This window comes from Mus caroli, unplaced genomic scaffold, assembly GCF_978045245.1.
Source record: "Mus caroli unplaced genomic scaffold, Mus_caroli_1 scaffold_11, whole genome shotgun sequence".
Taxonomy (NCBI): domain Eukaryota; kingdom Metazoa; phylum Chordata; class Mammalia; order Rodentia; family Muridae; genus Mus; species Mus caroli.
Genome location: NW_028227266.1, coordinates 106,422,779 through 106,446,543, shown reverse-complemented (window position 1 = coordinate 106,446,543; position 23,765 = coordinate 106,422,779). Strand labels below are relative to the sequence as shown.

Below are 23,765 nucleotides of genomic sequence, written 5' to 3'. Positions count from 1 at the left end.
GACTAGGGAGGCCAGAGGAGCAAAGCTCTGAAGCACAGGGCGGGGCCGAGGGGGAAGGGGCTGGCTGGAAGAGGGATCTGTCTGTCTTCAGCGTGTAGTAGACTGTGCTCTGCTGTGTGTGCTCATGTCCATGGTGTGTTCTGTGAATCTGTCACGTTGGAGGTAAGTCCTACAAGAGGATAGATAGATAGAGAACAGCACTGTCCACAGGTAGCAGTATGTGTTCTTATCCTATTTCTTGCATGCCTAGGGCAGGGCCCGCTTAGGCTTCAGGTAGGTTCCCTGAGGGAACCACTGGATGATTGCAGGCTAATGACTCCTCCACAGGGAAGACATTCTGATGATTGAGACACACGGACACTCCAGAGTGAGCCCGCAAGTTGGAGGGTAGAAGCTGGAACATGCACTTTGTCCAGGTAGTGCTGTTCTCACAGGAGGCTGTGACCAACTTTTTTTAAAAAAACATTTATTTATTATTATATGTAAGTACACTATAGCTGTCTTCAGACAGACCAGAAGAAGGTGTCAGATCTCATTAAGGATGGTTGTGAGCCACCACGTGGGTGCTGGGATTTGAACTCGGGAAATCTAGAAGAGCAGTCGGCACTCTTTTTTTTTTTTTTTTTTTTTGGTTTTTCGAGACAGGGTTTCTCTGTGTAGCCCTGGCTGTCCTGGAACTCACTTTGTAGACCTGGCTGGCCTCGAACTCAGAAATCCGCCTGCCTCTGCCTCCGGAGTGCTGGGATTAAAGGCGTGCGCCACCACGCCCGGCCGTAGTCGGCACTCTTAACCGCTGAGCCATCTCTTCAGCCCTGTGACCAACTCTTAATGGCAGTGTCCTTCTCTGGCTTTAGTTTGGGGCCACTCAGAACACCTTACACACTTCAATCGTCCAATCAAAGTTGGTGGGTCCTAGGCCCCTCTTAAAAAGCAGATCACAAAGATTGGAAACATCTCCACTTCCACCTTTGCACAGCCACAGGATCACAGCCACTACCCAGAAGAGACATGGAACTGAAGAAGCCTCTAGAAGCTGACAGAGGATGGAAGGAACAGATCATATGGTCATGGCAACGTTTGTTTCCTTAAGTCGAATGGCAACTCTCTCTTGTCTATCTCTCCCGCTAGAGTCCAGTCTTATTGGTTTCTGGTGGAAGCCCCGGATTGCTGCTTGCAGGAGAACGCTTCCCAACCTATCAGGCAAAAGGACGACGTTTAGATGACAGAAGATAGTCCACTCAAAGGTGTAAAGGCGGCAGTGAACGCTTTTTGTTTTTAATGTGGTGCAACCTACACAGAAGAGGAGGGGGGCGCTGCTTTAAAGAAAATCGAGGTTCAGAAAGAGATCATGTGCCCCTCCGCAGAGTTTAGTAGATCTCCAAATAAGTTTATAGGCTCACTTTTAGCAAGTGAAGAAGACACACCTCCTCCATCTTACTCTCCTAATTCACAAATGCTCAGAGTCCTGGTTTCTATTTGGCCTGTGGCGAGGGCAGGTAGTCCTGACCCTTGGGCTACTAGATCAACTGGTCCTACAGTCCAGAAACAGAGCCTCAGGCTCTCAGCATCCAATCGGAGACGAGCTCCTCCTGCAGCCCGCCCAGAGGCCTAAGCCTGTGTTAGCTCTACCCTTGGTGTCTTCCCTCGTTGCGGCCCCGCTCTCAGCTTGCGCCTAAGGCTGGACTGAGCCTAACTTCTCCCTTGGCTCCGCCCTCCAACCAATCACCATCCCTAAATTTCCTTCGGCCCCTCCTCCAGACCCGCCCCGGCCCAGTCGCGGGCTTGGTTCGCCCGGGCCCCACCCCTGGCCCGCCCCGCCGTCGGTGCGCGGCGGCCGGGAAGGCGCCTCCCGCAGTCGCTCGGAACTGCGGACCTGAGAGCTTCCCGCAGAGGGCCGGCGGTGGGAGCGGAGTGGGTCGGGCGGGGCCGAGCCGGGCCGTGGGCCGTGTGGGGGCCAGGCCGGGCCGGCGGACGGCAGGATGGGCTGCACCGTGAGCGCCGAGGACAAGGCGGCAGCCGAGCGCTCTAAAATGATCGACAAGAACCTGCGGGAGGACGGCGAGAAGGCGGCGCGGGAGGTGAAGTTGCTTCTGTTAGGTGAGGCAGCGCCCCGTTCTGGGACCCTTGACTCTCTACGCTAATCCCCAGACAAGGACCTGAAACTGCTCAGCCTGGCCTTTGCACCCTACACCTGCGCTTGAAACCCGTAGGAGCCACCCTTTGAAGATCCGAAACTCTGGATTGGTCTAGATTTATAATCCTAGTCCAGACTCCATTCAGATCCTCAACTCATCCCAGATCCCACACACCAAACCTTGTCCCCCCTTGTTATCCAGTCTCAAGAGAACTCAGCCCCTGCCGTGTATTTCCGCACTTTCTCAGGCTTTACTTAAACCCTCAGCACCCTGCCGGCTCCCACCTTCAAGCCCCACCTGTTCTATTTCTCTTGGCACGAGCATTCCTTGGGACCCTGGTCAAGCCTCGACCCACTCCCTCTTTTCCTTACTCTGGGATCTGTATTCTCCCTCTGTGCACTCTGACCCCTCAAGAACCTCTTTAAGAGGGAAACTGACTACTCAAGTTCTCTGTAGCAGGATTCCCTGCAGGGCCTCTGTTCCAGGTCACCAGATCTCTCTTTCTCTCTGTCTCTCTCTCTGTCTCTGTCTCTCTCTGTCTCTCTCCCTCCCTCTCTCTGCAGGTATCAACCCCCAAATCATCTGCCCCTCTTTTAAGTCTTACACTCTGTCGTTCCCTTGCTTCTGCGCCCTCCTGCCCCAGGTGGGCCTTGTTGATAGGAGGAGGGGCACCAGGGGCTGGGGTGGGCCTAGGCTGAGCTGGGCAGACCCTTTCCAAAAGGTTGGACTGACTCTCTGAGAGTCACACTGGGGAACAGGGGCCAGGCCTCTAGCATCTGCGGGAAGTTCCATTCCCTGGGATCCAAGGCTTGTCTGGGCCAGGGCCAGGGGAGTCTGGGCAATAGGAGGGAACATGGAGGAGTTAGGGTTGTTGTCACTTCCAAGGCCAAGGAAGATGGTGGCTGCTGGGATTGGGGGGGAAGTGGAAGTAGTGAACCAACCGACATATTGCTGCCCCTGTGTGCCTGCCTGGAGAGATCTGCTGACGGCTGCTGGGCTTCTCACACTCGGGGCTGGAACGCCAGGGATATGGCCTAGGATACTGAGTAGACCTGTTGGTTCCCCAAAGGAATACTGTGATGTGGGGGTGGTGGGCAAGCTGAATGAGGGGCTGGTAAGGAGTCTGCTGCCTGTAGCCCCGTGTGCGCTCAAGCATCCCAGCTAGGCTTTGGCAGAGGCAGTGGGCCTGATGCTTGTGTCCTGACCCACACCGGTCGTCAGAGTGGCTCCCTGTGGAAACCTGACTTGAGAAGACCGGGTCCTCTGGATTGTGGGGAGCAAGGCCCTAGCAGCAGCAGAAGCCGCGCAGCAGCGTAATCGGCTGGATAGTATGTGGGGGGGTGTGGCCCCTCAGCCCCAGGGCCGCCTTTGGGGCCTGCATGCTGTGAAAAGCCTGGCTTTTTTTATTTTTTTATTTTTTGGCCAGGCCTGTGGCCCAGAAACATGTACGTCTTTATGGATCCATCTGTTGACTGTCCCGGCGGACCCGGCCTGGGGGCACAGCCCCGGAGGTTTCAAAATGGCATCCGCTCCACTGCTGCCGCGGGGAGGAAGAGAAGGGGCGGGAAGGGGCGGCGGCCCAGCCTCCTGGGCTGCTTTGCGTTGGGCGCTTGCCTCTTCCTGTCTCTGCTGCGAGTGCGGCGAGCAGTGAGTGGGTGTCGACGCGGCGGCGGCGGAATGTCCGTTGCTGCTGGGCCTAGGGAGGGCACTTCCGGGACCGCTACCTCCCAGTGCCCAGCCCGGAGCCCCTTACGAACCCCTCCCAGGTTTATTGGCAGTTGTTGTGGTGGCCAAGGAGATGTGGATCTGGACCAGAGAGCCGGGGGAAGGGGGCTGCACAGGACGCCTGGCCTGTTCTGTAACACACGGTTTCCTCTATGCTGACAGGCTTGTCCCTTAGAGCTCAGCTCAGCTTTTGGGCCATGCTAGGCGATACCTGGTATCCCTTCCTACCCTAGGCTGGCAGTACCCAGTGGTATAGGGTCTGGCTTAGCACTTTCTCACACAACAGTCCATCCCAGGATCCTTTCCCTCTGGCCTTTCCTTCCTCTAAAATGGAATTCCTGGCTTGTGTCAGCGGAGTACCCACCGTGATACTAAGACCCTGCAAAGGGTGTGTGGCCAAGGGCTCAGAGCTCTGTCTGAAATGGACAACCCAGTCTGCATGACCAGTCTGTCACTGCTTACCTGGGAAGGGGTCTTGACTTGAGCTAATCAACTCCCATCAAGGAATGAGGTGACCACGGGACCCCAGCTGTAGCAGGTTAGGGATTCTGGGCACCAGTTCTACATAGCTGGAGACTCTGTCCAGGCAACGGGGACTTAAGCTGGGAAAGTGCCAATCTTCCCTCCCAGCCAGAACCACGCCTGCTGCCCCACCCGCCGCACAGTGTCTCCCTCCATACCCTGTATCCCTGCCAGAAGGCGGGCACAGTCACTGTCACCAGGGCAGAGGCAGATGTGGTACACTCTAGCAAGATAGTTTCCCCTGGCAGCTTGGTCAGGCAAGTAGAGAAGCTGATACCAGTCTCCCTGCAGGGCCACCCCCTAGACACCCCCCCCCACACACACACTTTAACCAGACTAACTAGCTAGTCCCAGATAGATTTGGGGGGCTCTGGTGACAACCTGAGCTGGACATATCACGAGATACAGTGTCCACCATGGACTCCACAAAGTCTCAGAGTACAGCTGCGTCTGTCTGGCCGCAGGACTTTCTATCTCCCCTACATAATTGTTCCTTAACATTCCATCCATGGATCTCCTTCCAGAATCCGTCCTGAGGTCCCGCCAAGGCTAATGTGGCCGCTCTGCCCCCTGGGTTCCCGCTTTTCCACTAGAGTGTGGTTTGGCCCCTGAGACAACAAGGCAGAGCGGGGTCCTTTTCATTTGTGCGCTGAGTGAAGGGTGTATGTGGTGAACTTGGGTTGGGGGGTGAGTAGGTAGAGTTCACCGGGTCAGAGTTTGGCACACTGTGTGAGCAGGTGACACGTGCTCTTTGGAAGACCAGTGACCAAGATCGAGACGATGCTGAAAGAAAAGCCTTTTGGTTCTTCTTGGCCATCCTCACTCTGTCCCCTGCTGCCCAGACTGCAGCCTGTGCAGGGCTCAGCACACAGTAGGACTATATGTGAAAGAGTGCCTCTACAGACTCAGTTCTCCTCTATTTGGGGACAGCTGAGAACTCTGGAGCTCAACCTTGCTGCAGGAGCCCTGGGCTTGTTAGTCAAAGGCAGGCCTTCGTAGATTGACAAAAGGAAGGGAGTTTTGTAGCCTGCGTCCTGTCTGACTAGCAAAAGGCATTTTGGCATTGGTGCATACTAAGTATGTGTGGAGAACGTGACGCTCCTGATCACATCTTGGAGCAGGCCACGTCCTTAGGGGATGGGAGAGAATATAACAGGAATGAGAGAACGAAAGGGTAGTCCTAGGCTGCCAACTGAGACACACGGGAGGGCTAGCCTGGGAAACTGGCACGCTAGGCACTGAGAGCAGAGACCCAGTTTACTAAGGGCGCTGAGATGGGAGATGTAGCCTAGATTCCCAAGACACTGGTAGATGTTTCTTAGTATGAGGCTGGAGGCTCGCCATGATTGGACCACCCCAGGGGTAATGTAGATATAAGTTAGAATCCTGGGGTTGGAGAGATGGCCCAGCGCTTGAGAGCACTGACTGTTCTTCCAGAGGACCGGGGTTCAATTCCCAGCACCCACATGGCCACTCATATCTGTCTGTTAAGTTAGAATCCTGGTCCCATCCTAGTCCCATCTTCTGCCTCATTTAGAAATCTGCATCAGGTGAAGCCCTGCCAAGAGAGCTGCCTGTTCTGTATAACTCAGGGGGCCGTGGGCATAGTGCACCCGAGCCTGGAGGTGAATAAACAAACAAAAAAACCAGGTGAGGGACCCTGTCCTGTCTCTGACAGAGCTGCCTGGGTACATACACAGTATGGGGACCCACCTGGGGGCTCCCTTCCCTGTCCTCAGGAAGCTCACAGCAAGTTGGAGGCCAAGTTTTGTAAAGAACAGAGTAACTGACCGTTCCAGGGACTTAAGGCCTAATCTCTGGGGAGTGAGCCTTGGGGGTGTGGCCCAGCTCTGCGAGCCAGGTGGGCTGGTCCAGAGGCAGCCTCCCTTCCCTAACCCACTTCTCCCCTGCTGGAGCTCATTAGCACTTGAATGGGGGGCTGGTTGGCTTGGGCCTCAAAGTCTCTTCCCACCCCTCCCCCAGGCTGGGCAAGGCTTTGTCTGCCCAGGCGGGCCTGGATGAGCTCCCACGCTAGGGAGGGAGTGGGGGGGTCTGAGCCATTTCTAACCTCCTCTGTCTGCCTCTCAGCCCTGCTCATCACTCCAGAACAGCTAGAGAAAATAGAAAAAGCTATACACTGTCCTGGGCAGGCATAGGAACCAGTAGAGACTAGGTGTTTTAAGAGGTGTTTCTGAGCTGGTGAATCAGGACAGCTCAGCCAGGGGCATCCCTGGTGGGGGTGTGGGGGGTGGAGGTTGGGGCTTTGAACAGAGTCTAACAGGGAGTCTGTACTGGGACTGAGCTGTGGCTGTGACTGGAGGGCCAGCTGAGGGACACAGGCTTCCTCACAAGCCCTCGGGCAGCATCAAGCCACTTACTGTTGTCAAGTCAGCCGGAGCCCAGTCAGGGCTCCTTTTGAGTCTGTGAGAGGAGCTGGCAGGGCTGGCCCTGGAATCTGAGAAGGAAGGTGAACATTTGTTTATTTGTTCACCAAGTGACAGCCCGGACTGTGGTTGCCGTGATCTGTTGCAGTGAGGGCTCCAGGCCTCTTTAGTAGATGGATGGATGGGGCACTTGGACCACTGAACCTGCCGTAGGCCCCGCCCTCAGGCTTCTGTCCTCACGGCTGTCTCTCAGACCATCTCTGAAAGTTCCTGGTTCTCTTGACAGGAAACAACTTTATTTACCCACAATGCTTTTAGCTACCGAGGGACCAGGGCCACCCATCACTGCCACCAGCAGAGGCTGCCAGGTGTGCCCTGGAGTGCTGCTGCCTCCACCCACCCGCTTGCTGAGACAGGAGGAGGAGGAGTGGGCCTGAGGGATGGGGTACAGGCCTGGCAGCCTTCTCAGCCCCCTGGGTTCGACCTGGGAGTTTGGTAAGAGAGTAGGGGTCAGTAGGTTGTTGCCAGGCCACACAGCTTAGATCATTTCTAAGATTGTTCTTCAGGGTGCCCTTGGTGTGAGCAAAGAATTGGACCCTTTAGTATGTGTGTCCCTGTATCTGATCAGATGCTCTCAGGAAGCCCCTGCCTCAGCTACAGGTGCAGGGTGGGGCCTCCACTGTCTGGCCACACCCTGTCTTTTGCCTAGAGCTCTCTACTAAACCCAACCCCACCCTCACCTTGTTGATGCTTATGGGGCCTGAAGCTTGGTGGTTTGAGAACATAATCTCCCGGGGCTGAGCAGTGACGCTGGGCTACCTGCAGGGTTGGCACTCAGGATTTTCATACAGGGCCAGTTTGAGGTGTCTTTGGGCTTTGGAGGATGCTGCTCCTGACCCAATTGCTTCAGAGTGTGCCTGCCGTGCCTAGGCAGGCGTGGGGACAGTCATGTAGTTAGGCCTCTTAGGGAAATGGTGTCCACATCAGAGAAGAAGGAGGAAGCAGCTGGGGGAGGAGGAGCCCAAAAGGGGAAGAGGCCAGCGGGCTGCAGAAGGTGGGTCCTGAGTCACCCAGGTCTCTGCCAGCCAGAAGGCCTGGAAGGGTCACACCTGCCCAGGCTCACCTGTGAGCTTCTGCAGGCCTCCTCACACACACACACACACACACACACACACACACACACACACACACACGCCATCCCTGAGTTAGGGCCAGTCCAGGTGCTGTCCTAACTGCTGGGGCCAGGATGTCAGAGGCGGTGCTTCTGAGAAGGAGTCTAAGCCCCTCCTTTGGCCACAGGAAGTGGTGGCTGGGAGAGGGGACACCAGTGGGAGGTCCAGCAGGAAGGCCAAGAGCTGCTCTTAGATTCCCGAGCGGCCATTGCCCTCCAAGCAGGAAGGCCAGCCGCAGGCGGACATGAATGCCTGGAAGCGGAGCGGCAGCCCTGTATTAGCTCACTTTGGGTTTCCCCTGCCTGGGGGTTGCAGAATCCGGATGCTGTTGTTGTGCCTCAGTGTCCCTTCTCATAGCAGCAGATGCCTCTGCTATTTCATCTTGGGAAGCAGGAGAGACTGAGGGCAGAGAAGCAGAGATGCTCAGCTAGGACTCAAGCAATCACTGACCCTGTCCTGCCACTGTGGCCCTTGGTCTGTGCCATGCTGCCAGGATTGGTGTTGGGGTGACAGGCCAATGCTGGAGCACCTGCTCTGGGTGCATACATGCTGGGGAGTGGGGGTGGGGCTTGTGGATCTTGCCTGGTGTAGTAGGAGTCTTATTTGTTCATATGTTTGCTTTCTTATTTTGCTTTTTCGAGACAGGGTTTCTCAGTGTATAGCCTTGGCTGTCCTGTCTCACTCTGTAGACCAGGCTGGAGTTCCGCCTGCCTCTGTTTCCTGAGTGCTGGGATTAAAAGTGTGCACCTCGCCGGGCGTGGTGGCGCACGCCTTTAATCCCAGCACTCGGGAGGCAGAGGCAGGCGGATTTCTGAGTTCGAGGCCAGCCTGGTCTACAAAGTGAGTGCCAGGACAGCCAGGGCTACACAGAGAAACCCTGTCTCGAAAAACCAAAAAAAAAAAAAAAAAAAAAAAGTGTGCACCTCTACTTAGCACCTTGAGTCTTGAATCCTTTTATGCCCTGAAGGGTAAGAGCCATGATTCTGTTTTAGCCTTTCTGGCAGAAGCCTGCCTGCTGCCAGGGCTCCTTTGCACATGTGGCTACTCCAGAGCCCCTCCCCACCTCTCCTCTCAGCCCACCTTCCTTACAGCGTTCATGTCACACTCAGTAACTTCAAATTGCGACTTCCCTGTTGTGCCTCTTCCTCCCCTAACCTCCAGTCTGAGGGAAACAGACTGGACCAGAGGGATGCTGGGAAGCGGCCAGGGGTGGAAAGGCAGGCTTTCCTACAAGGCTTGTCATGACTGTTAACTCAATGGCATCCTCAGTGTAGAGGTGCAGTGCAGTGTGCTGGCTGAATGTGGCTGCTGTGTGGGCTGCGAGCAGTGGCACCGCATGCTCGTGCCTCCTGACCCCCAGATCTCATGTGTGCGGGGCTCATCCTTCCGTGGGAGGTTCCAGGGGGTTCTGCTGCGTTGTCAGAGCAGCCCCCGTGGCTAGGCTGTGCAGAAACCATGGGGCTTGTTCCTCCTTATCACCGGCCTGGGTACAGAAGGACCCATTCCTCTGTGTGTGTGATCTCAGGCTGTCCCTGCCTTTGTGCTTAGCACTGGGACTTACAAGGACATGGACAACTGCTGGCTTGAATTGGGCACTGAGGAGGTTTGGAGTTCCTGAAAACCAAAGGAAAACTGCTCTGGGCAGGCCTTGGGCCTGGCACATTCCCATGAGGGGTACATTTCACAGATGGGGACACTGAGGCCTGGGATTCGGGCACCTCGCCTCCTGTCTGTCACTGCAATTCAGGACAGATATCCATTGTTCAGGCTCTTGAAACCATAGCTAAAGGAGTCTTTTTGAAAAGCTGTTAGGAAGAAGGGTGTACCAATGACCTGCCTGTTTGGCACCTCCTGGCGATTGATTTACAGGTGGTAAGACCTACAACCTGAGGAAGCAGGGCATGCAGGGCTGATTTGTTGGGCACCTGGTGGAAGGTGGGGCCACAGTCTTGGGTGGAAGTGTTGCAGGATCCTTCAAAAACCCCACCTCCTTGTCCTCCCCCTCCACCCCCCCTCCCCCAGTGTGAGACTGTGCTGAGCCTCCTTGGAGGGCTTAAGGGGGTCAAAGAAAGGCACCTGGAGGAAGGAAGAGAGGCCTGGGGTGGGGCCTAGAGGGCCTTTGTCTGGCTGGGCCCTCCCCCCTCCTTTCTTCCCTCCTGTTTCCATTGTTCCTGTGAATTCAGACTCTGGAGCTGGCTGGGGGCTTCCCAGGGCGGAGGTTGTGGCTGAGGGTCTTGGCACCTCCCCCAGCCACCCCTAGCTGGGAAGGCTGCTTTGCTGAAACAAAACATTCCCCATGCTGCCCAGCCCCCCATCTCCTCTGCTTTGTCTCTGGCCGCTGGGCTCCCCCTGGTGGTAGCTGAGCCTAAGACCCTGGGCTATGGGGCAAGGAGGTGACAGACAGGATCCAGAATGGTAGGGGTCACAGGGCAGTGAGGGTGTGGTACCACTCTCGTAGTTGGGTTACCTGTGGGGTGGGCATCTCAAGGCTCAATCCCATCTCCACTGTGCCCCACTGGGATGATGGCAGCGTGGGCGGGCCTGGTGCTGTGGCTTGGAGCTGGGCTTCTGCCCAAGCCTACCCTGTGGTCCCAGCTGCTCACGAGAATCTCTGCCCTCGGGGCTGCCACGTCAGCTGCCTCTCCTTAGCCCGTGAATTCCACCGGAGCCCACCAGCTCAGGAGCTGCCTCAGGGGAGGCCTTTTCCCAGCGTTGGAGTTGTGGGGTCAGTGGGCCACACCAGCTGGGAGGTTTCTATGCAGAAGTCCCTGGTGTGTGTGTGTGTGTGTGTGTGTGTGTGTGTGTGTGTGTGTTTGTGTGTTTGTGTGCGCGCGCGTGTAAGAAAAGCGACAGGCTCAGAGCACAGTGCCGGTGGCAGGAGACAGCTCTCACCCTTGTCCCGGGTGGATGGCGCTCCGCCTTCCCCGCCCTGTATTGGCCTGTTACCCCTGCGCTCTCGAGTCTTCAGAAGCCGTACTTGAAATGAGATGACTGTGGTACCCGACTCTGGGCCTTTCTGTTAGTGACCAGTGACTGACCAGAGCAGCTGGCCATTGTGCACACTGTAGGAAGTGAGGTTTGGAGAAATCTCTACTCTTCCACCAAATAGGAAAATAGTGGCAACTGACTTCCTTCTGGTAAGGGTCTCACTGTGTAGCCAACCTTGCCCTCTGGGTGTCAGGACTGTAGACATGCGCCACCATGCCCAGACACTATCTTCTTTAAAATATATTTTTTATTTAATTCTTGGATAATTTCATACAATGTATTTTTTTAATTATTACTTTTAAGTGTATGTGTGTTTGCCTACATGTATGTCTGTGTAGTACATGCTTGCCTGATACCTCAGAGGCCAGAAGAGGGCGTCAGAGCTCCTGCAGTTGTGGTTACAGATAGTTGGGAGCTGCCTTGCGAATGTGGGGAGTCAACCCAGGATCTCTGGAAGAGCAGCCAGTACTCTTAACTGCTGAGCCAACTCCAGCCACAGTAACAACTGTTATCTGCACACTAGCCTTGGGTGAGGTGCCTTGAGAGGAGCTTTGGTTCCAGTTCTCACCCCTCTCCTGTTAGAAGATGCAGTGTTCTATTTTACAGACGAGATACCAGAGACCTGCAAGGGCTGAAGCTAATGGAAATCTCAGGAAGGATCAGTGTGGGCAGCAGGGTTGTACCAGAGAGATCTAGATTCCCCTCCCCATGACCCTGGGGAGGGAGAAGATCCAAAAGTAAAAGGTAGACCAGCTGCCTGCTTGAAGAAACTGAGGCCAGAAAGGACTAGAGTAGGTCACAGCCTCTCCGCAGGTCATACCTAAGCGTGAGGTAGGAGGTGGCGGGCCCAAGATGGACAAATAGCAGTCTTACGTACATGCTGGGGCCTACATGAACATCAAGTATTTGAACTTACAGGCCCAACTGTGGTGAGGCTTTTTGGGTCTTGTCAGGCAGCAAGGTGGTACTGTCTTCCCCTCAGTCTGTTCCCTCCACAGGAACAGCTTCGTGCTGCATGTAGAAGCAGATGATCTAGGCAGAGGAGCCTCTGAGATCACTGCCCTCCTGCAGTGGGCCCAGCAGCTGTACTCAGGACAAAAGCTACAGAGGTGTTTTCTTTGGTGGGAAGAGGTGTAGCCTAGTGGGAATGTCAAGGCCAACTCCAGGGACCCTCTGTGGATCCCCACTGGCCTCATCCAGCTGGGGATGGAGCAGCTGGTGGGGACAAGCGAGGCTGACTCCTACTTCTCTCTGTTCAGCTGGCTTCCCTGCTGGCTCCTCTGCCTCAGTCTGAGGAAGCTCTCCCTGAGGTAGGCACAGGGCTGGCAGGGAAGGATCCTGACTGACTACAAGCACCCTCTAGCCCAGATGGTAGGAGTGATGCACCGTAATGGAGAAAGGGCATTTGGGGGCGTAAGAAAGATGTGGCTCCAGGGCTTCTGAAACCCCGAGTCTGCTGCAGCCTACCTGAGCTCCATGGTCTTCACCACGCACCTTTCACTGGGCGTCCCGCTTCAGACTTCCCCAGCTCTGTCCTGATGTCTCTTTACTTCCTGCTTGGTTGCCAACCACACCCTGGTCCTGCCTCTCGCTACTTCCTGCCTGAGTCACAGCTGCTGCAACGACAAAGGAGCCTCCTTAAGTCCCAGGGATGGAAACCCCATTGCTTTGCTTTGTCTACCTGTCAGACGGGGCTGTTTGCAGTGACCCCTGCTAGGTAGGGAGAATGCTCTAACTCAGAATCTGAGAGGCCCGAGAAAGGGAAACTGAGGCATCAGGGAAGTGTGGGAGCAGGCCTTCAGCTGACTGCCCGAGAAAGGGAAACTGAGGCATTAGGGAAGTGTGGGAGCAGGTCTTCAGCTGGCTGAGGCAAGAAGTATGTGACCCTGGTTCCTGGCTTGGCTTGCTCAGGTGTGGCCCTCTTGGTGTCTGCCAGCTTTGCTAGGGAAATGAAATGCAAAGCAAGTTCGTGCCATCGTTCCTGGCACTGGGCAGGGTCACAGGTAGCCCACAGCACCTCTGAAGAGAGTGGTCAAAGGATTAGATGCCCTTTTTACCCACAGTGACCAATAGAGAAACCAATATTTCCCATAGCCAGGAATTCCAAAGTCATGTAAGGGGACACCCTTCATTTGAGCTTTCCTGTGCCCTGGACATCTGCTGCTTCCACCCTTCCCACCTGTCCTTGAGTCTGGTCAATGGGGTCACATCATTAGCCTCTGTTCCCTGAATCAGGCCTCAGTCCTGACTGAGACTGGTTCTTTCTCTGCTCCAAGATGAGTCTCCCTTCTTCTGCTCTGTGGAAGCAAGTAGGAAGGCTAGCTAGGGCCATCGTGCCCTTCCTTCTCTAGGTAGATACTGAGGCCCTGCGGGCCTAGTACTCAGTGATTGGGCACTGTGGGCAGGGTTTATAGACCTTCTGAGCACCCCTCTGGGCTTGTAGGATGTGACGGAGCCTCATTCCACTGCTGTGCACAGCCCCACTTGGTGGATTGATCATAGCCAGAGAGGACACTGTCCCACAGAAGCCTGCCCAAGCTTCAGGGTTTGTCCCATAATAGTTCTCACACCATCTTGGGAAGCAGGCTTAGGACAGTCAGGTACTTAGTAATTTTAGGCACCTGCCAGCATTTGTAAGGACTCAGACCTTCCCCTCAGAGCAGCTGCTGGATTGGGGATAGATCCAGACCTACTCATGTGGATCACAACTTTGCCTCAGTTTCCCCAATGAGATATGGGTTTGGGAAGGGGAAACTGAAACTTGATGAGATCTGTCAGCCTATCCTGTCTTCACTTGTTTGGTGCTTGCTGCCTCTTGGTCACCTCAGAGACTGGTCTTTAGGGTGGATTGTGTAGAGCAAGGTGCCCGACTCTCAGTTAGGACTAATTATATTACAGCATGTGCCTCCTCGGTTTGCTGTGTAGATAAAAGTACTTAGTAAGCCAGGCAGTGGTGACCTACACTTTTAATCCCAGCACTCAGGAGACAGAGACAGGCGGATCTCAGTGAGTATGAGGCTAGCCTGGTCTACAGAGTGAGTTCTAGGACAGCCAGGGCTACACAAAGAAACCTTGTCTCAGACAACAACAATAAAAGGCACCTAGTAAATACAGTAGCATTCTGTAGGTGTGGTAGAACACTGAACTGGTGTGTGTGAACCCCTGGGGTTCAGTTGGACCCCAGCACCACATAACAAAACTAGGCATGGCTTGGCTGGAGAGATGGCTCAGCAGTAAAGCCTGCTTCTTGCTTTCAGATGACCTGAGTTCAGTTCTCAGCACCCACATCAAGTGGCCTCTGTAGGTACCTGCATGCATGTGCACATAACACACACACACACACACACACACGTATACACATAATTAAAAATACAAAAATAAAATTTTTAAATTAAAAAAAAAAACTGGACATGGGGGCTGGTAAGATAGCTTAGCCAGTGAAAGTCTCACTACCAAGCTGGATAACTTGAATTTGATCCCTGAGACCCACATGGTGGGAGGCAAGAACTAACTGCTGCAGGTGAATGCACGCATGCTGACGAGCATGTACACACACTGACGAGCATGCATGTGTACACACATTTTTTAAATGTGGGGGCTGGAGAGATGGCTCAGCGGTTAAGAGCACTGCTCTTCCAGAGGTCCTGAGTTCAAATCCCAGCAACCACTTAGTAGCTCACAACCATCTGCAATGGGATCCGATGTTCTCTTCTGGTGTGTCTGAAGAGAGCAACAGTATACTCACATACATTAAGTAAATAAATCTTTTTTTTTTTATAAAGATTTATTTATTTATTATATGTAAGTACACTGTAGCTGTCTTCAGACACTCCAGAAGAGGGCACCAGATCTCGTTACGGATGGTTGTGAGCCACCATGTGGTTGCTGGGATTTGAACTCTGGACCTTCGGAAGAGCAGTCGGGTGCTCTTACCCACTGAGCCATCTCACCAGCCCATAAATCTTTTAAAAAGTGTTGTTTTTTGTTGTTGTTTTGGTTTTGGTTTCCTTCTAGAGGATCCAGATTTGGTCCCCAGCGCCCGTTTTGGTGGCTCCCGTAACCACTTTTAGCTCCAGCTTCAGAGGAACTGACACCTTTTCTCAGTCTCTGGGCAGGACCTGCACGGACATAAATGCTTATACACATAACTTAAAGGGAAGCTGGAGCAGTGACTCCTCAGCTACGAGCACTGGCTGCTCTTCCCAAGGACCCACGTTCAGTTCTAGTGCCCACATGGAACTGTGGCTCACGACCGTCTGTAACTCTATTCCAAGAAATCTAACAGCCTTTACTGTCTCTGTGGTCATCAGCCACACATGTGATGTAGGCATAAAAGTTTAGATGTATGAGTGTTTGGCTGTATGTGTATATATGCACCATGTGTGTAGGTGCCCACAGAGGCCAGAAGAAGGCATCAAATCCCCCAGAACTGTGTTTACACACAGTTGTGATCTATCATGGGTGCTGAGAGCCAAACCTAGGCCTCCTGGGAGAGCAGTACATGCTCTTAGCCTCTGAGTCACCTCTCTAGTCCAAAATAAAATCTTTTAAAACCTGTAACCAAACGGCTAGGTATACTGGTGGGTGCCTGCAAACCTAACACCTGGGAGGCAGAGGCAGGTGTACCTGGGAGTTTGAAGCCAGCCTGAACTACATATCGAGTTCTAGGCCAACCAGGGCTACATAGCAGACCCTGCCTTAAAATTATAAGAATGGGGCCGGGCGTGGTGGCACACACCTTTAATCCCAGCACTCGGGAGGCAGAGGCAGGTGGATTTCTGAGTTTGAGTCCAGCCTGGTCTACAGAGTGAGTTCCAGGACAGCCAGGGCTACACAGAGAAACCCTGTCTCAAAAAAAAAAAAAAAAAAAAAGAATGAAAAAAATTTGCCATGTTGATAAACAGTTGTAATTCCAGGCGGGAAGTTGAGAAATTTAAGGTCATCTTTGACTGCATTACAAATTTGAAGCCAACCTGGTCTACATGAAACCCTGGCACACAGTGGGTGCTTGTCACAACTTTGCCATCATCATTATTGATGGTGTTTTTGTTAATACGTTAGCCCTATTATATGATCCAGATAGAAGGACAGAGTTCCCAAGTTCAACCCACACATAGGTCAGTCCTGTGAACAGAACACAGGGCAGGGTTTCCCAGGAAAGAGGACAGGATGAACAGGTAGCGAGAAGCAGGCAGTACCTGGAAGGTACAGGAGTGAAGCTGGTGAGGGGACAGGCAGAGGCTGGGATGGAGGCTGGGCTCATTTTGACATTATGGTGTCATCTTGAATGCGGGCTGCATGATCCTGCTCCAAGAATGTTCGCTTCTGAACTTCAGTGCCTTCTGTAAAGTGAGATCAGAAAAGACTGGTTTAATGGAGTTGCTGTGGCAAACACAGAAGAGACCAACAAACCTCAGAACCAGTCACAGAGAAATGAGGACAGGGGCTCTGCCAGCCTAGAGAGGCTTGAGTCAGAGCTTGTGTGTGTGTTTGTTTCTATTTTCCATCTGTTTAGGACAGAGCTGGTCCAGAAAGCAGAGGGCCAGGTCTTGGGCCATGTCCAAAGGACAGGAATGTGACTCTGGTCCTTGTAGGTTTCTTAGCAGCTAAATCTCAGAGTTTGGGAAAAGGAGCGTTTCCTGCCCTTTGGCAGTGTGCAGGGTACCTTCCAGCCAGCCCTGCCTTGCTTTTTTTTTTTAAAGATTTATGTATTATTATATGTAAGTACACTGTAGCTGACTTCAGACACACCAGAAGAGGGCATCAGATCTCATGGGTGGTTGTGAGCCATCATGTGGTTGCTGGAATTTGAACTCAAGACCTTCGGAAGAGCACTTACCCGCCGAGCCATCTTGCCAGCCCGCCCCCCCCCCTCCCGCCTTGCTCTTGCACAGGGTGGCAAGCCTGTGTTTGTGAGAGTAGAGAACGTGGACCTAAGACTTTGGCTAACTCCCTGAACTCATACAGGACAGAGATGGGGGCATGGCAGGATCCTTGACAGACAGTGGAGCTTAGGGAAGCAGAGGCCTGCATGGAGCCTGCCAAGGAGCAGAGGGTATAGGTTTCCTTAGTCACTGTGGCCCCTGTAAGTCACCGTCTGTCTCACTGTGCCACCAATGTGTAAAAGGTAGGAAGTACCTTCAGTGCTCATGGCAGTAGGCTGTTTGCATACGGAGCCCACTGGGCTTGTCCTCCTCCTCCTCATCTCTCCCCTCTGTTCCAGGTGCTGGAGAATCAGGGAAGAGCACCATCGTCAAGCAGATGAAGTAAGTGGTATGCGGAAGTCACCAAAGTTTTACCATCACCTTCCTCTGGGCCTGTCTCGTCTCCCCTGCTTGGTCTCCACCTGTCCCAGAGGGCCCCATTGCTACTTATATCAATATGACTCTGTAGGTCAGGGGCTGTTCCCCCTCTTTGGAGCAGTCCCCGGCAGTTCCCGGGTAGCTGTGGGATTTCTTGTGGCTGGTGGACCATAACTCATGACCTCTGTTTTATCAGGATCATCCATGAAGATGGCTACTCAGAAGAGGAGTGCCGGCAGTACCGTGCCGTGGTCTACAGCAACACCATCCAGTCTATCATGGCCATCGTGAAGGCCATGGGCAACCTGCAGATTGACTTTGCTGACCCCCAGCGTGCGGTGCGTGCCCTTCCTCCACCCCTTCCTCTCTGCCTGGCTCCCAGAAGCCTTCAGGGCACGTCTTGTCCTAGGGAGCCTGAGAGTACCAGCCTGGGCCCTGTTCTAGAATATTCCCTGCCCTCTAACCGTCAGGAGGGCGTTTGTTTCTTTACCTGTCTGTCTGTCTGACCTCCCGTTTCTGTGCTCAGGATGATGCCAGGCAGCTGTTCGCCCTGTCCTGTGCTGCAGAGGAGCAAGGAATGCTTCCTGAAGACCTGTCCGGTGTCATCCGGAGGCTCTGGGCTGACCACGGTGTGCAAGCCTGCTTTGGCCGCTCACGAGAATACCAGCTCAATGACTCAGCCGCTTAGTGAGTACCGCAAGGGACTGGGCACGGCAGGCGCTCCCAGGGTAGAAGCTGATGACTGCCCACCGAGGCTTTGGGAGTGGAGTGGGTTGGGTGGAAACTCTGGGATAGCATGCTGTCGGAAGGCCTGGAGAAACGACAGCCACGGTGGCTTTCAGGCTCCTTTAGCCTTATCTGTCTTCACACATGATCGTTCTGAAGAATGTTTGCAGCCACCTGCTCTGTGCAAAGTGTCAGGGACACAGTGATGAGTGCAAAAAACAGGTCCTTAAGCAATGACAGCTGAAGGTGTCAGTAGGAAATCAAGAGTGGGAGGGGTTTGAGGCCGGGGCATGACATATGTTAAACTCCAGGCTGTCACTGAGGATACAGGAGTTCAGGCCTGTTGCTCAGAGCCCCACAGAGAAGGAAGAGGCTGTCTCTGAGGTGACGGATGTGAGCACAAGCTGGAGCCTGGACTTTGCTTCTGACCTTTTCTGGATCTGAGCCAAGCCCAGGACTCAGCTGGAGAATCGGAGTGACCCAGGAATTTCAGAGGCACAGCAGGCTTGGATCCTTTAGGCCAGAACACAATTCTGAATTCCCCTGCATTCCAGCAGTGTGTCTGTCTGTCAGGCCTGGGCAGGGTGCTCAACTCCCCCTCCCTGCTTCTGCTTCACTTAGCCAGCCCTACCCCTCCAGGTCCCTATTGCCCATCAGATCTTGAGCCTGCTCAGCAGGGCTAGACCTCACAGGAGTTAGGTAGATCTGCCTAGTTAGGAATCCCAAGTCCTGCTTCAGTCACGTGACCAGGCTTCTTCTGTCCTCTCTAACTTCCCTTGTGTCATTCCTACCCTCGGGGAGTTTAGGGATCATAGCCAAATCTGTGGAGGCCTCCGTGCTTCAGCACTGCCCCACCCCAAAATCACGGGCTTAGCCACCAGCTGAGCTTGTGGATTACAGAAGCAGGGAGGGGGTGAGCCCTGTCAACTTACTAGTTGACAACCAAAACTACTTCGTTGTCCCCAGTACTCAAGGAGGGAAGGATGGCGCCATGTCCTGCCCCCTCTCCACTTCCTCTGCTTTCCTTTTTCTTTATTCCCCACGTTCTTCCTATTGCACACCTGCCTCTGCTCTAGGAATTGGGGTGGTCACCACAGGGCCTGCTCAGCCAGAGTGCTTTTTGCCTCCACAGGCTCATCTTCAGGAGGAGTATAGGGCGATACTCTAAGCCACAGGCTAGACCCCAGGAGAGCAGAGGCTCCTAGGGTGAGCCCACCTGCTGAGAGGATAGAAATTGGTGTGGAACTCACCTTGAGGTTTTAGGCTAGGGGCTCCGTCCACAGGGGATGGAGCCTGGTACGCAGGTCACAGCAAGTGCGTCATGGTCCCCCGTGGCCCTTCCTGTTATTCTGTTCTATCCCTGCTTCTCTGAGATCATTTCCCTTTGGCCTGGTTTGGCTGCCTGCTGGCCCCAGCACCCCTGCCCCAAGAACAAAAGACCAATAGAAGGCAGCCACTTCAAGACCTGGACCCAGCCTGAAGGCATAGCGGGGATATCGAGGCAGACACTGCGGGGGGGGGGGGGGGGGGGGGAGAGGCATTGATACTAATTAAAGGAGTGTGTGATGAAGGGCCCCAGGGATCTCTGCCAAGCAGGTGTCTGTGCTCCCACCTCAGCTCAAATTTTATTGAGTGTTAGGCAAAGGACCCACTGGGCCTGGCAGGCCCCGACATGTTTAGTCCTATGAAGGGACCACACCAGGTTGCTCTGCAGTGGGACCTTAATTACACTGGTTAGCATCTTGATCTCTCCCTAAAGGACTAATTTCCCCCTCCCACTTTTTACCTGTGAGTACTAACATTCTGGCTTCTCTTGGATGCAGGTCAAGTGAGAATCTGACTGCTAGAGTCATAGAGCTGTAATCCCCCAGTCCCATTGTACAGATGGGAAACATGAGGACTGAGGCCACATTTCTTTCTTTCTTTTTTTTTAAAGGTTTATTTATTTCCTATCTTGAAAAACAAAACAAAAAAATTATTTTATGTATATGAGTACACTGTTGTTGTCTTCAGACACAACAGAAGAGGGCATCAGATCCTATTGCAGATGGTTGTGAGCTACCATGTGGTTGCCAGGAATTGAACTCAGGACCTTTGGAAGAACAGTCAGTGCTCTTAACAACTGAACCGTCTCTCCAGCCCCATCCCATGTTTCTTTTTTGTTTTGTTTTGTTTTGGGGGGGGGGGTTGTGTGTGTGTGTCTTTTTTTTTTGAAACAGAGTTTCTCTGTGTAGCCCTGGCTGTCCTGGAACTCACTCTGTAGACCAGGCTGGCCTCGAACTCAGAAATCCGCCTGCCTCTGCCTCCCAAGTGCTGGGATTAAAGGCGTGTGTCACCACTGCCCAGCTGAGCTCATGTTTCTTAAAGAAGCAAGGATAGCAGGCACAGCAGTGCACACCTGTAATCGCAGTGCTTGGGGCTGAGGCAGGAGGATTATAGGTTTGAGATAAGATTGGACTACATAAACCAGACCCTGCCTGGAGTAGAGGGAGGGGAGAAGGGAAGGAAGAAGCAGGGTTTTATCTGTTCAGGGTCCAGGTCAGGATGCTGCTTTTGACCTGTCTGATTTCCCGCCTCCTTGCAGCTACCTGAATGATCTGGAGCGCATTGCACAGAGTGACTACATCCCTACACAGCAGGATGTGCTGCGGACCCGTGTGAAGACCACGGGCATCGTGGAGACACACTTCACCTTCAAGGACTTACACTTCAAGTGAGTGTGTGTGTGTGTGTGTGTGTGTGTGTGTGTGTGTGTGTAGGGTTAAGGGCCATAGCTGCTAGCAAATGGGGTAGCCCAGTCCTGCTGAGTGAGGGTCCTCAGCCCTCAGGATTGTATTGGGAAGGCACATCCTCAAGGTCTGTCACCTAGGCATCAGTAGTGACCTCCTACTAATAGCTTCTCTTGCCTTTCCCATGTGGCTCCAGCCTGTCCCTCTGACCAGACTCAAAACCAGGATTGTGGTGAGGGATGTTCCCTGACTCCATGGTGGCAGCTGTCCTGCGTTGGTCAGGTCTCTGTCCTTAGCCAGCTGGCCTGTGAGGTGCAAGGATGCCCCCCCCCGGGCGGGGCTCTACTCCCTGGATTAAGTTGACCCGATGTCCGCAGGATGTTTGATGTGGGTGGTCAGCGGTCTGAGCGGAAGAAGTGGATCCATTGCTTTGAGGGAGTCACGGCCATCATCTTCTGTGTCGCCTTGAGCGCCTATGACTTGGTGCTGGCTGAGGATGAGGAGATGGTGAGAGTCCAGGAACACTGGTGGTGGTGGGCGGGGGCTGAGCCTGGTAGGCAGCGACGGGGGTGGGGGGTGGTGTCAGTACAGACTTCACTTCCTTCTCCTTAGAACCGCATGCATGAGAGCATGAAGCTGTTTGACAGCATCTGCAACAACAAGTGGTTCACAGACACCTCCATCATCCTCTTCCTCAACAAGAAGGACCTGTTTGAAGAAAAGATCACACAGAGCCCCCTGACCATCTGTTTCCCTGAGTACACAGGTACTCTTTGAAGACTATCTCATGGGGGCGCGGGGGGGTTGGGGGGGCATCCCAATAGACACCACTAGGGCTCTGGTGGCCCATGGATGCCCCCATCTGGACAGAAGGAAAAACACAGGACCTGTGGGACCTCACTCAGGAATGCACTGTGTCTACACACAAAAGGCTTGTTACCACCCGTGGGCCTCTACCGTTGAGCATACACACATAGGAAACGTCCTTCATACAGCACACGCACTTACACATGACCGTGCTGTGCACGTTACATGCTTGTCTGTCGTGGGCACAGAGCTCTGCTGTACATGCACATCCACAAGTCTTCATTCGTCTTCCTTAGGGGCCAACAAGTATGACGAGGCAGCCAGCTACATCCAGAGCAAGTTTGAGGACCTGAATAAGCGCAAAGACACCAAGGAGATCTACACGCACTTCACGTGCGCCACCGACACCAAGAACGTGCAGTTTGTGTTCGATGCCGTCACTGACGTCATCATCAAGAACAACCTGAAGGACTGTGGCCTCTTCTGAGGGGCAGTGGGCCTGGCAGGATGGTGAGTCAGAGGGTTGTCAAACATCAGGGGTCTGGGGACTTGGGGGAAGTCATTTGGGAGTACTCAGCCTGGAGAGAAAGGGTCGGGCAGGGCAGTCAGGGACCAGAGGACAGAGAGTAAAAAGGGACCTGGCGCTCTCCTGGACAGAGCTAGAGGGGTGGTCAGTGTTCTTTGGAAGGCGTTGGTTGCTTCCTTGCCTCCATGGGATTCTAGCCTCGTCTAGATGCAGGAGACCCAGCCACGCCGCTGCTCACTGATCAGGTTCACTCTTGTTCTTAGACCTCTGTCTCTCAGACCTGAGAGTCCTAGGCCCAGGCCAGCCCCACTGGCCCTGGCGTACATTCAATGACCACAGTGTCACTGATATACACATCCTGTAACCCAGCAACAGAAGCTGGCCTCTGGGCACAGCTGTGTCCCTGGTAACAAGGAGGTGGGGGAGAAGAAGGTCATTGTTTAGAGAGGCAAGAAGAGGAGCCACATGTAACCCAGGCTGTGTCTGTCATCCACCTCCAGGGCCACCGCTGACTGTGCTCCCCACTACCCCTGAGGAAGATGGGGGCAAGAAGACCATGCTCCCTGCCTGTTCCCCCAGCTGCTTCTCCCATCTTTTCTCTCTGTTCTCAGCTCCCCTGTCCCCTCCCTTGGCTCTAGACTTGGGGGAGGGGTTGCCACGGGCCTCCCAGTCTAAAACCCACCTTTGTCTGAGGTGCCGGGAGTAGCCACGGTACCCCCTTTCTGGGCATCCGTTCGGGTTTTCTAACCGTTGTCTTGTTCTGGGGTGAGCGGGGAGTGCATGCAGAGATCCCAAGGCCTATGTCTGGAGGGTACCAACTCCTCCAGCCTAGACCCCTGGCTTTGTCCAACACCAGCCCTGACCCAAGTCCAAATGTTTACAGGGAGCCTCCTGCCTACCCCACTCTCTGCCGCTCGGAGGCCCCAAAGGAAAAAGCACAAGAAGCGTGAGAGATACCACCATTCCTGGAGACAAAGCCCACCTGCTCATTCTCGTAGCTTTAAAGAAAAAGGAAAAGGAAAAATAAGGAAAACTGCAAATCTAGAAAACTTTTTAGAGAAACCTATTTAAAACTGTCAGGTCCTGACCAGAACCCCCACCTCACCCCATCCCCAGCCCCACCCCTTTCCAGCGATTCCGTGCCTTGAGTGTGTCTGCGTGTTTACACCCATCCCTCTTTGGGCGGCCCCCTGCCCTGCCCTCCACGGAATTGGATTCCAAGGGCTGTTCCAGACAACTGCCAACGTCACTGAGGGCCCTGCTCTGAAGCCCTGGGCCCTGGCTCCATTAACCTAAATGTAGCTCCTTAGCGCTAATCTAGGAACCGCCGCTGCCTGCTGAGGGCCAGGCCCCTCACGCCCTCGCCCCAGGACCGGGTCCTCCATCGTTGAACACTTCCTTGCTTTTTTCACATGTTTTATGGAATTGTTCACATGATTTGAAATAATAAAATGTAGAAAGAAAACACCAAGAACTTCCGGGTGTTCTTTTCTCCTGGGGACTGAGCAAGAAGAAGATATCCCACACCTTAGTGCCACACCTGGGATGGGCCCCTGGACATCAGCTTTCTAGGCAGAGTTCCATCCCAGTTCTCTATGCTTTAGTTTGCCTTCTGGACTGGTCAACTTACATGTTAGAGGCTATGCAGCCGTCTAGTCCTTATTTTGCAGTTTGTGGCCTGGGGCAGCCTTCAGACCTTCTGAACCTTGGGAACTCTTCCAGAGGGTTCTTGAAAGTTCGGAGTAGCAG

General features: G+C 53.8%; 1 protein-coding gene across 1 annotated transcript; it reads left to right on the top strand.

The window, feature by feature from the left end:
* Window positions 1-1,825: 1,825 nt before the first annotated feature.
* On the top strand, window positions 1,826-23,481 carry Gnai2 (G protein subunit alpha i2). Its single transcript, XM_021172474.3, has 9 exons — window positions 1,826-2,097; window positions 17,150-17,192; window positions 17,425-17,566; window positions 17,755-17,915; window positions 20,539-20,667; window positions 21,061-21,190; window positions 21,296-21,449; window positions 21,787-22,000; window positions 22,517-23,481. The coding sequence occupies exons 1-8, from the start codon at window positions 1,980-1,982 to the stop codon at window positions 21,975-21,977; spliced, it is 1,068 nt and encodes a 355-aa protein (XP_021028133.1). The 5' UTR covers window positions 1,826-1,979; the 3' UTR covers window positions 21,978-22,000; window positions 22,517-23,481.
* The last annotated feature ends 284 nt before the right edge of the window (window positions 23,482-23,765 follow it).